Consider the following 13,897-nt stretch of genomic DNA (forward strand, 5'->3'; position numbering starts at 1 on the left):
ATGCAAAACCACCCACCACTTCTTCGAAGACCTTTACCTCCAAAGCTCCCTAAGCTGCCTTTATATAAGAAGAAAGTCCATACGGGTATGTATGTTAATCAGATATGTTATTAACTATTTTTCATAGAAAGTTCTCAACCTGCACAACTCAGAATCACAATAAAGACACTAATAACCAGTAACTGATAAATGTTTGTTGTAAGGTGATAGCATCCAGTTTAACTCTACAGGTACAGCTAATTCTCATTATTTGTGGATTCAGTAGGTAAAATTTACCTAACTGCTAAAATTTTTTGGTAACATTCAGATCAGTATTGTTCTGTATTTTCTTTTTTAACTCAATACTATATCATGAAGAACACTGCAGAGCAGCATATAGCGCTCCTTCTCATTCCTTTTATAATAGGTGAAACTGTGTGCAGGAGAAGGGTATATATGGTGTGTATATGGTAACTCTCAGTTATTCTGGATATGCTCAGGACAGTGAGAACAGAGATGTTCCCAGCTGAGGTTGCACAGGATATATTCTGCCTTCTTGTTTCAGCTGTCATACTATAAACAACTGTCCTTTCCCTAGCCTATTTAGTGCCATGTTTTTTTTAATATTTGTGCTTTTTGTTGGTGATTTTGCTGCCTAAAATGCCCCCCAAGCACAGTGCTGAAGTGCTGTCTAGCCTTCTTAGACACAAGAAGGCTGTGATGTGCCTTACAGAGAAAAACATGTGTTAGATGCACTTCCTTCAGACATGATTTACAGTGTTGTTGACCATGAGTTCAATGTTAATGAATCAACAATATATGTTATATAAGTTGTCTTTAAAATAGCAACACATATAAAACAAGATTATGTGTTGATTGGTTGTTGATAATGTTGAGACCAGAGGCTTGCAGGAACCTAACCTTATTTTCCCTAGGAGCCATGGCTCAGTGCTGGGTAATTCAGTATTCACTGACACTTTATAGAACAGGTTGGCCACAAATGACATGAGTTGACTAGTTATGAGCACAGGATTAGGAACTGGAGATATAGTGAGCAGAATAGGCCTGCCAATTCTTTTCATTAGTTACCCTCTGGTGGGATCAAGTAATTACATATGTAAATGTAAAATTGCCTTGTGATAAATTCTCTGAAGTAAATAGGAGCCATTTTTATAACTATAACTTTATACAATACCTTTAATCCTCTTATCTGTAATAGTATCTATTGACTTGGTAAAATTATCATATGTCATTTTCTTTCCCATATTTTGGTTTCCTCTCCTACCTGATTTTAGCCGATTGTTTCAATTATTTTAGTGTCAATTTGTACTTTTAAAATATGCTTAGTCTATAACTTGATTTACAATGTTAAATTATTATCTCTTGATCCATGGCTATTAAAGATGTTTAAATCAACACACCTATACTTCCACCAATTTCCTCTCCCACTTTCCCTACCAACTTTTGTTATATCATTTCTATGTTATCATTTCTACATTTCTATAATTTCCTACATTTACAAAATGTTCTGTAATAGATATAGCCACAGTTATGTAGATTCACTGCTCACTATCAGATCTTTTGTTGTAGTTTTTCCATTCGCCTTTTGATTGAAATTTATGCTCTAGTATAGAATTTCTTACTATTGAAATTTTGGGCAGGTAACTCATTTCTGTAGGGGGTGATTCTATTGCTTTTGGTACCTTGGAGATTCTATGACCTTGACTATTATTAATCTTATGTCTCCAAAGGCTTTTGGCAGAGTGCTTTGCACATAGTGAGAGTTCCAAATATTTGTTGAATAAGTGAATTAATACTTAAAATGACTGAAATGTAGTTTATAAAAATGAATACTCAAACACAAATAAATCTTTGAAATAAATATCTACAATTTGCATACAATGCTAAGTGCCGTAGAGAATTAATGATATGATTGATCTGGTCCCTGCTTTTCAAGATCTTTCAAGACCATTAACTAAGCTTTAAAGATGAGATACACATAAAATAAGAACCTTAAATAGCCATACAAAGCAGCATAGAATTAGTGTCCAATTAATAGTAGAGACAGTAGTAGTTCATAGATGTGAAAAAGCACTAGAGCAAGAATGGTACTTGAACTAAGGCTTGAAGAATTAGTAAAAGTGGAATGAAATATGTTTATTTATAGAGGACACCTGTGTAGTTTTTGCCAAGGAGAGTCCATTGGAAAAATAGAAATTTAATATACCAGAAAAAAAGAAAAGCAATCACGGGGAAATGTGTCAAAAAATAAGGAAGAATGGAATTGAGAAGACATATCATTTTAATTGGGAAGATTTTACTAAATATCTCTTTCCTCTTCACCTAGTCACCTAGAGTGCCTTCATTTATGCTTCCATAGTATCCCAGAGTTACCTCTATTGAGCACTTATACTCATTCTCTAGTATAACTGTTTACCTGCCTAGTTTCTATACTAAATTGTGAGATATTTGATTGTAGTAAGGTTAGTTCTGTGTGATTGTACCCTCAGCACTAAGTGTACAGCTGGCACGTGGTAGGTGTTAAATGTTTGTTGAATTAACAAGAACAGTAAGTGTGGGTTTTATTAATCAAAAAAGATGGATTGCATAAAGTTTAAGGTACATTTTGAAAGAAGAAAATTATTTAAATTGGTTAGTAAGAGAAAGTATTCCGCACAGTTTGACCAACATAAGAAATAAAGTTATAAATGAGCAGTATGACTTTGTGATTGTCAGCAATAATTGGAGTACCTAAGGGTTCTTGTGGGAAAGTAACCAGTCATCACACACAAAGTTAGGAGAAAGGGATCCAGTTCACATAGATTTTTTTTTTTTTTACCAAACTAAAAAACCTGAATTGTCATTAATATGATTCAGATAATTTGATGAAAACACTATAAAGTTATGCCAAAATATCAAGGGAAAATTTAAGCTGATGTAGACTAGGATGAAGGTAGTGAAAATCAGAAGGAAAAATCTGGGGTTTTTTGATGACTTAACTATGAAAGAAGGTTAAAATGCAATAGTCTTTGTGAAAGTACTTTATAAACTATAAAACCACTCTGTAGTGGTATTTAGAAAAATGTTATGATGCTTGTAATACTTCTAACTTGGTGCACAATTATTTACTGACTTTCAGCAACCTGGAATGATGTAAAATGCCTTAGAATAGGTGTCCAGGGATATGAATTTTGGTCTTAGCTCCAACACTATTGTGATGTATGGCTTTAGCAAGTCATTTAGTCAATGGATCTCATCTTTCTATTCTGAAACAACAGAACTTAATTAGATCACTGATTTTCAGTCCTTGTCTCCACTCTAAACCAAATGATGATGGTACACAAGTCCATGAGAACAATAGCTTGCTTCTTCAGTAATTTTCATGGTGGAAAAGGAAAGAGGGCATGCCTTTGATGGACTCATCTGCAGCCTGGACATTACTGAGGAAAGAATCTGTGAGCTTGAAGATAGGCCAATTAAAAATTCTCAAATGTTTTGAAATGCAAAAAATAAAAAGAATGAAAAAAACAAAAAAGGCAAAATAGTCAAGGCCTATGGGAAAATTACAAAAGGTATAACATATGTATAATGGCTATACTAGAGGAGATAAAAAAGTGAAGAGTGCAGAAGAAATATTTGAAGTAATAATGGCTGAGAATTTTCCAAAATTAATGACACACCAAACTACAGGTCCATAAAGCTCAGGGAACACTTACCAGGAAAAATAACAAAACAAACAGAACGAACAACACTTAGGCATATTACATTCAAAATGCAGAAAACTAAAGACAAAGAAAAAGCCTTGAAAGAAGTTGGGGGTGGGGGGTGAATATTTATTTATAGAGAAAAAAAAAAGAATTACATTGGATTTCTTGTCAGGAACCATGCAAGCAGGAAAAGAGTAGAGTGAAATATTTAAAGTGTTGAAAGAAAAAAACTTCAGCAAACTAAAATCTATAAACAGTGAAACAATCCTTGAAAAATGAAGGAGAAATATAGATCTTCTCGGACAAACAAAAGCTGTGAGAATTGGTTGCCAGTAGACCTGCCTTGTAAGAAATGTTTAAAAGAAGTTTTTTTTATGTTAAAAGAAGGAAAATCAGTTTTATCCTAGGTTTCATCACACACACACACACACACACACACACACACACACACACACCACAGGAAATAATATAGGTCAGAAACTCACATCTACCTAAGGAAAGGAAGCATGTCAAAGAAAGAGTAAGTGAAAGAAAATCAAAACTTTTACTTCTTTAGTTCTTACTTAATCTCAGAGTTAACTGTTTGTTCTAAACAATAAGAGCAACAATGTATTAGGTGATTTTAACATAAGGATAAATGAAATGAATTACAGCAATGTTATAAGGATTAGGAGGGAGGAATTGAGAATAATCTGTTAAAAAAATACCAGCAATACTCATTAAGTAGGACAGTGTTATTTGAAAGTGGACTTAGATTAGTTGTAAATGTATATTGCAAGAGGAATCTTGTGTAAGAAAACAAAACCAAACCTCATCACCAGTAAACTTTAGGGCAACCACTTAAGAATGTGAGTGAAAGAAGGGAGGGGGGAGAGAATGGTCACAGCCCCAAGATAATTCTGTTTAGTATTTTAAGATAAAATTTAAGTTTTTGAAATATCACTGAATTTGTTGATTCATAAAATAAGTTCTTAAATATAGCACAATTTTAGAATGTTTTAAAAGTATAATTGATATGCTAAAAGAGGAGAGAAACTAAGGAGCTGGAGAGAAACTGAATCATAAAGTGTTCAATTAAAATCAGAAGAGGCAGAAAAATAAGGGAAGATTTTTTTTAAAGAAGCAAAACAACTACAATGAATAAAAACTTTACAGATGTGGCAAGTATTAGCCAAGTATGTTAATAATTCAATAAAATGTGAATAGTCTAAGTACAAAAATTAAAAGACAAAAACTGTCAGAAGAGGTACAAAAACAAGGCCCATCTATATGTTGTCTATAAAAAACTTATTTTAAATATAAAAACGCAAATAGAGTAAAAGTAAAAGGATAGAGAAAGATATACCATACTAACACTTATCAAAATAAAAGTGGAGTTGATATATTAGTTTTAGACAGAGCAGCCTTGAGAACAAGAAAAATTAGGGATAAACAGGGGCAATACTTACTGATAAAGGGATCAATTATCTAAGAAGACATAACAATCCTTAACTTATGTGCATCTAAAAGAGTGAAAACATTTGAGATAAAAACTTCTAGAATTGTAAGGAGAAACAGAGAAATCAATTATGATAGTTGTAGGCTTCCACACCCTTCTATCAGTAATTGACAGATCCAGTGGGCAGAAAATCACTAAGGATATAGTTGAAATGAATAGCACCTTCAGTCAACTTGATCCAATTGCCATTTATAGAATACTTCATTTAACAGCAGAAAATGCATTCTTCTCAAGCTCACATGGGACATTTACCAAGACAGACCACATTCTGAGTTATAAAAGAGCAGAAATCATATAATATTTGTTCTGAGAACATAATGGAATTATACTAAAAAAATTAACAAAAGATATCTGGAAATACCAAAATATTTGGAGATTAAACAACTCACTTAAATAGCACATGGGTCAAAGAAGTAACAATATTTTTAAATGTTTTGAACTGAATGAAAATGAAAGCACAACAAAATTTGTGGCATGCAGCAAAAACAGGGTTTACAGGTTGTGTTTTGTGTTGAATGCATATATTAGGAAAAGAAGATTGATCTAAATTAAATAATATAAAAAGAAGAACAATGTAAACCTAGAGCAAGCAGAAGAAAAGAAATAATAAAAATTAGAGCAGAGTTCAATGAAAATTAAAAAAAGGAAATCAATTTAAAAAATCAATAAAACCAAAAGCTACTTCTATGAAAAGGTTAGTAAAATAATAAAACTCTAACTAAACTAAACAAGAAAAGAGAGAGAAAAAACAAATTATTAATACCAGAAATGTAATAGGGTTCATCACTTCTGATTCCATGGACATTAAAAAGAAAATAAAAAACTATAAACAACTTTTGGCCCACACATCTGGCAACCTGGATGAAATGGACAAATTCTTTGAAAGATATAAACTACCAAAACTCACACAAGGAGAAATAGATAATCTACTATAAATAATCTTTATTTTAAAAAATTATCTAATACTATAGGCCTATATCTTTTAAAGAAATTGAATCAGTAATTAATAACCTTCCAAAACAGAAATTACCAGGTTCAGATAGGATCACTGGTGAATTCTACCAAACATTTGAAGAAGAAATTAAATAAATTCTCTACAATGTCTTCCAGTAGATAGAAGCAGAAGGAATACTTCCTATAAAGATAGCATATACTAATACCAAAACCAGACAAAAACATTACAAGAAAAAGCTATAGACACATATCTCTCGTGAACACAGATGCAAAAATCCTCCACAGAATATTAGAAAATTGAATCCAGCAATGTATAAAAATAATTATGCACTACAACCAAGTGGGATTTATTCTAGATATGAAGACTGGTTCAGCATTCAAAATTCAATCAATGTAATTCATCACATCAATAAGCTAAAAAAAGAAAAATCACATTATCATATCAACAGATGTAGAGAAAGCATTTGTTAAAATCCAACATGCATTCATGAAGAAACTCAGCAAACTAGAATAGAGAACTTTCTCAACTTGCAAATAAAAATCTAACCCAAATCCTACAGAAACCAGGTGCTTTCCCCCTAAAATCAGGAATAAGGAAAGGGTGTCTTCTCTCACCACTGTTACTCAACAATTGTACTAAAAACTCCTAGCTAATTCAATAGGAGAAGAAAATGAAATAAAAGGTGTACAGGTTGAAAAGAAAGAAATGGGACATTTTTTCTTTGTTCTATGTAGAAAAATCCCAAAGAATCAACAAAAGAACTCCTGGAAATAATAAGCAATTAAAACAATGTTATAGAATATAAGATTAATATATAAAAATTGCTTTTCTATATATAAACACTGAACAAAGAGAATTTGAAATTCAAAACAATATTAATGTAAATTTACAATTTACATTAATATTAAACACACTACAATTTATTTAAGCATGACTCTAACAGTACAGGGTGGAACAAAAGTCGGTTTATAATTGTTCATATGGAAAATAATACCATAATAATAATATATGTGCAAGATTGATATGAGAAAAAGTATAAAATTGTGATGAAAAACCTAAAAGAAGATCTATAGTAATGGAAAGATATTCATGAATAAGAAGACTTAATATTGTTAAGATGTTCTAAACTTCATCTATAGATTCAGTACAATCCTGGTGAAAATACCAGAAGGTTACTTTGTGTACATTGACAAAATTATTCCAAAGTTTATATGTAAAGGCAAAAGCCCTAGAATAGTCAATACAGTACTGAAGTAAGTAAAGGAAGTGGGAGGATTGTCACTACCCAATTTCAAGACTTTATAGTAATACAGCTACAGTAATCAAGACAGCGTTATATTGAAAAAAGAATAGACATATAGATCAATGGGTGAGAATACATAGCTAAGAAATAGACACACACAAAAATAGTCAACTGATCTTTGACAAAGGAGCAAAGATAATTAAGTGGATAAAGTATAGAATCTTCACAAAGGAGAAAATAAACAAATGGGACTACATCAAAATAAAAAGCTTCTGCACAGCAAAAGAAACCATCAACAAAACGAAAAGGGAGCCCACTGTATGGGAGAACATATTTACCAGTGATACATCTGATAAAGGGTTAATATCTAAAATATATAAGGAACTCATACAACTTAAAAGAAAGGCAAACAATCCAATTAAAAAATGGGCAAAGGACTTAAATGGACACTTCTCCAAAGAGGACATACAGATGGACAAGACACATATGAAAAGATGCTGAAAGTCATTAATCATCAGAAAGATGTAAATTAAAACCACAATGAGGTATCACTTTACACCTGTCAGAATGGCTACCATCAACAAATCAACAATTGACAAGTCCTGGCAAAGATGTGGAGGAAAGGGAACCCTAGTGCACTGCTGGTGGGCATGCAGACTGGTGCATCTACTATGGAAAACAGTATGGAGCTTCCTCAGAAAATTAAAAATGGAACTGCCCTTTGACCCAGTGATCCCACTTCTAGGAATATATCCTAAGAAACCCAAAATATCAATTTGAAAGAATCTATGCACTCCTATTTTCATAAAAGTGCAATTTGCAATAGCTAAGATCTGGAAACAGCCCAAGTGCCCATCAGTAGATGAGTGGATAAAAAAGCTGTGGTACATTTACATCACGAAATACTATGCAGCTGTAAAAAACAAGGATCTCTTACCCTTAGGGCCACCATGGATGAAAATGGAGAGTATCATGCTAAGTGAAATAAGCCAGTCAGAGAAAGACAAGTGTCACATAATCTCACTCATATGTGGAATCTAATGAACAGAATTAACTGATGAACAAAATAGATACAGAAACATAGAACCATGGAAGAGTCTGAGGATATTCAGAGGGAAGGCAGTGGTAGGGGAGTGGGTGGGGAGAGATTAATCAAAGAACTTATATGCAAATATGCATTGCCAATGGACACAGATAATAGTGTGGAGAAGGCCTAGGGGTGGGGTGGGGCCTGATGCTGATTGGAAGGGCTCAATGTGGGGAAAAAAGAGGACATCTGTAATACTTTCACCAATAAAGATAATTTAAAAAAAAAATTAAGGAGTTTAGAGTTAAGGTGAGAATCGGGTATCAATCTCTGAACACTCCTGAAATGCCAGGAAATACAGATCAAGTAATTTCAAGGATTCTCTTTCCTTTTTCCAGTTTGAACACAGTACTGGGTGAGCCAATATATTTTTGCTATTCTGTAGATATTGGTAGGCAAGGTGGGTAGGGGAATAGTGAGGTTTTATTTTCTCCTTATGGCATATAGTCTGTTGTCTATAAATGGTTTTCTGAGAATTCCCCCTCACTTGGATTGTGGTGCTGGGGGGTGGGGGGTTATCTTTCTCAACCCATCACAGGGAGGGAAAGAGAAAGATCAGGGAAACACATAACACTAATCAGAAGAAATCCTCTCACTGAACCCAGATTGAGCTTAGCCATGTCTTATGTATAGACAATAGGGAGGTGAGAATTAGACTTTTTTGGGCCATCTCTTTGAAGTAATGCCTTAATGAATCTATTATCTCCTTATTGGAATGTAGAGGTCCTCATCATTTATTGTACTCAACTGAGAAAATAGAAAATAAATGTCATTTAACATTCTGTCACATAGGAAAAATAAAACATTTGATGTAGTGAGGTACCTAAAAATATAAGCACAGTGCATTTTCTGGATTTAAGAGAGAAAATAATACTTACTTTTGGAACCTAAATGAACTTGTGGTACCTTGTAGACAGTAACAGAATGTTATCATGTTCAAAACACACATTGGTCTGACATCTGGCATTGAAAAGAAATGTAATCTTTGCTCAAAGAGTTTCAAATAAGGAAGAGATGATGATATATAGTAAACATTTATCAAGATTATTTTTATCCATCAGTATTGCCAGAGTTTTAGTGGCAACTGCTCAAAAATCTCTTATATACTCTACTTTTTTCTCCATCAATTCTGTGTGTTTTTTTTCCAAGCGTAAACTCCCTACCATCCATAAATCTAATACAATTTAGCCTCTTCACATCTCCAATTATTCATTCAAACTTTATCTCAGTTAGTTAAACAAAAGTCCTGATAGCTGAGTGAATATATACAGAAATATTTCTAGAAGGTGAGAAAGGGGTGAGTAAATAAAGCTATGAGTGCTAAGACATTATAGTTTTGTCCCTGACACCTTGATGAATATAATCAAATTGTGCTTTTTCTTTTTCTTTTTCTGGTTTAGCCAAGACTGATAAAATTGAGCCACCACATGAGAAGTTTGCTCAAGATGAAACCACTTTAGTTGAAAGAGATAAAACAAGTTTTCCTTCTGTTGTTTCAAGACAGCAACCACAAACCTCTGTCAATATCCAAACTCTCTCTCTCAATTATAACATACAAAGCAGAGTGGCTACTATTTCAACACCTCACAAATTTAAGAATGTTTATTGGAGCATTCCAGAGACTGCTACTGGTTCCATATTTTTTCCAAGTTTTCATCCAGCTTCCAGACGAGTCTTGGGAAAAGAAACAAATCAAATGGAAAGATCAAGAAAACTGAAAGATAAGCCATCAAAAATAAGAACAACTTCTGTTGATAACATGCTGAAAGACATTCTGATTTTTTCCTCAGAGTTCTCCAAACCTTCAAGTGCCCCTTCCCCAGTTATCACTCCCAAACCCAAGGAAGTTCACTCTGAGTATTGCAGGACCTATACTTTTAAGCACTCTCTGATAGATTTAAGTGCAACAACGCCAAGACGTCTCCCAAGAACTATGCCTGTTCAAGCAAAAAAACATCAGCCTGACCATTTACAACAAAATACGATGGTGATAAATATTTCTACTTTTCCTGGAACTATTATCATACCAGCAGCAGTTTTACCAAGAAAACCTCATAGACAGTCTGAAATAGGTATATCCATTTTGAACATGGTCTGTAATAATGTGGTTGAGAAAAGGGAAAAGAAAGGCATGCAAGCAAATGGTACCCCCCACTTGAGTTTGCAGAGTGGAATGGTAGTATTGCTCTTTGCCTATACATTTAATGTATGGGTCAGAATGGTCAGAATGCGGTAACAGAAGTTCTGACCTTGCAGGTCTGCTAAGGCCAAACTGGGTACTCACCCAAATGGTGGTTGTGGGAAACAGATAAGGGAGTTCAAGAGATCAAAAAATATAAAGGACAGTGAGAATAAGGACTCATTCAGGAGGTAATCTAGATGAACTCTAGAAGCAGAATGTCAATGCTATGGAATGCCTTTATAGACAGATTACCATAGATAATTTTAATTCATTAAAAGATGAACAATTATAATGAAATCATAACAGCCTCAACATGAATTTTCACAAGTATCCAAAGATTGTTCCATTTTTTAAATTTTTTCTAGAAACTCATTTATCAGAAAATGAAAATCTAGAAATTGTTCCAAAGCAAAGCACGCCAACTTCATTTGAAGGTAAGTGCTATGTTTATGCCATTCTTTCAAAAACTGTATGTAAGATTATTTTGCTATAAAAGTATTCATGATTTTGTGTGTTTGTGATTCACACATATATCTCACCTCATTTTCATTTCCTTAAGTCGTTTACTCAGCAACTTATTTTTAAGTATTGACTATAAATCAAACTTTGTACTGATGTTGGGAACATAAAAGCTGCAATATTTTTATTTTTTATTTTATTTAAAAAAAATATATCTTTAATGATTTCAGAGAGAGGAAAGGAGAGGGAGAGAGAGAGATAGAAACATCAATGATGAGAGAGTCATTGATCGGCTCCCTCCTGCACGCCCTTGACTAGGGATTGAGCCCACAATCCTGGCATGTGCCCTGACCGGGAATCGAACTCTCATCGCCTGGATCCTAGGTTGACGTTCAACTGCTGAGCCATGCCTGGCTGGGCTGCAATATTTTTAAATGAACAGGTACATATTTTAAAATAACACAATGACTTCTGGTTTTGTCCAAGATTGAGTAACTTGTATTGAAAAGCCCTTTCACCAAAATCATATACTAAAACTGCCCAAAATATACAACATATCTCATAAAGGTATTGGAGATTAACGATCACAGAGAAGACTACAGTGGCTATGAGCCTTAAAATAAGGCAAACCTATGAATGAGTTCTACATTTACCTTGGCATTTTGCCAGGGGCATTTGTTGGTTTATAGGATAGAGCACAAATAGAAATTCATAGTACTACTGGATTGAGGTGATAGCAATCAGACTTTAGGACTGCTAATATAGCTGGGACTTGAGGGGGAAAATCTCAGAGAAGAGACAACTGAATCCAAATATCTGCAAATTCCTTTAAGGGTGTTGGCTGATTTCTAAGCTGTGCAAATACAGGAAAATACTCTAAGAAACATAGCTGAAAACATCAGCTGAGATGCTAAAAAATGGCACAGATTGTCACAGTTGCACAGGAGACAGTTATTGAAGTTCAAGTTCTGCCAAAGTGAAGGGGCCTTTGTAAACACCGTGGGTTTTCATTTGAAGACTGAGAGAACCCATGTCTGAGGAATAAGAATGATGTTCTACAAGAAAGGACAAAACTAAATTATATAACTCCTAATGAAGTTCAAAACCAATTATAAATCAGAGTGATACCTTGTGCCTAATCAAAGAAAACCTAACACTTGGTAGAGAGAGATAGCATTGTCCAGTCCCTTTAAATTTTCATCTTCAATGTTAGCATCAAAATGAAATTTTATAAGGGATCTTAAAAACAGGATAAAATGTGTGAGAAACCAGTAGAAAAAACAAACAATAGAAACAGACCCATAGATTCAGATATTGAATTTTTCAAACAAGGATTTAAAAACAACTATGATTATTATATTCAGGAAATTTTTTTCAAAGCTGGAGAATTTTCCCAAAGATTGTGATATTTTATTTTTAAAAATAATGATCAAATAAAATTCTAGAACCAAAAAAATAACAAAGTGATTCAATAGATGTCTTTAATAGGAGATTATACAAGGAACACTTCAATGATAGAACTTTCTTTTTTTCTTCAGTTTTACAGAGATATAATTGACATATAACACTGTATAAATTTAAGGTATACAACGTAGTTATTTTATATAACTGTGTGTGTACACACACAAACATACATGCATACAGCGTGGAGCAAAAGTCAGTTTACACTTTGTTCACATGAAAAATAATACAATAATTAATAAATAATAATACAAGAATAAACTCTGGGGGAGGAAAAATGGCAGCATTCTGACAAGAAGCAGAGCCCCCTTGCTCCCAACCACAGAATGGATTTACCACTAAAGTACTGCATAACAAGATTGGAAAAACAAGAGAGATATACCTGAGTGGACAAATTTGAGTAAGGAGCATTAAAGAAGCATCATAGAGTCTGGTAGAAAGGGGGAGTTCTCCCTGAAGCCAGTGCTGGGCTGCAAGGCCTGAGGGTTAGAGGCTGCAAAGCTCCCTCCCCTTGGGAGTGTGAACTGGCACACAAAAGCAGAGATCTCAAGCCTGGAACAGAGGAGAAGGGAAGGAGAGCCCATGCGTGGAGGGCAGAGAGAACCAGGGGAACAGTGTGCCTATGAGGAGGGGACCACAACTGCCCAGTGAAACAAATCTTCTAATGGCGGCCATGACAAGCATCTTTCACACCAGGTGCTGACCATAGGAAAGGCTGTTGCACAGTGTATGGCTCCCAAATATAAAGGGTCTGGAGGGCTGCACTAAGCAGCCACCTACAGAGACCCTCTGCTATTCTGTAAGGCATTGTGTAGATCCCCAGAAAACATTTGAACTGTGTGGTGTGGGGAAGGAGAAGAGAGATCTCCTGCTCACAGGGAAAGCCTGGAGACACCAGTGGGGAGGATCAGGACTCTAGCTACCAGAGCTGCTGGTGGGGTGAATTGGAGATTTTTGACCTCCACCGAGGGAAACTGGGATAGCATACACTACACTGGGTCCCACTGGGTTACATTACAAAATCCCACCCCACAAGACTGGGAGACAGCAAATATATCTAAAATACAGATACAAACACTAAGAGTCACTAAAATGGGGAGACAAAGAAACAACCCCCAAACTAAAGAAAAGGAAAAATCACCAGAAAAAGGCCTTGATGAGATGGAGTTAAGCAAGTTATCAGAAATAGAGTTTAGAGTAATGGTTATAAAGATGCTCAAAGAAATTAATGAGAAACACAAGACAATGTGAAGGTCCAGGACCATAGTGAAAACATGAAAAAAGAACTAGGTATGATAATTAAGAGCCAGGCAGAAATGAAGAATA

The 13,897-nt window shown here is 34.3% G+C and overlaps 1 protein-coding gene across 1 annotated transcript in view; it reads left to right on the forward strand.

Annotated features, from left to right (window-relative positions):
* LRRC63 (leucine rich repeat containing 63) overlaps window positions 1-13,897 on the forward strand; it is a gene marked incomplete at both ends in the record, with an annotated part of 86,436 nt that continues 72,539 nt past the window's right edge. Inside the window, 3 exons of the mRNA XM_081127744.1 lie at window positions 1-85; window positions 9,870-10,541; window positions 11,017-11,085. Coding sequence (XP_080983870.1) covers window positions 1-85; window positions 9,870-10,541; window positions 11,017-11,085 — 826 coding nt within the window. The remainder of the gene's footprint in view (window positions 86-9,869; window positions 10,542-11,016; window positions 11,086-13,897) is intronic.

Source organism: Miniopterus schreibersii, assembly GCF_964146895.1.
Source record: "Miniopterus schreibersii genome assembly, chromosome: 2".
In the NCBI taxonomy this organism is placed as follows: Eukaryota; Metazoa; Chordata; class Mammalia; order Chiroptera; family Miniopteridae; genus Miniopterus; species Miniopterus schreibersii.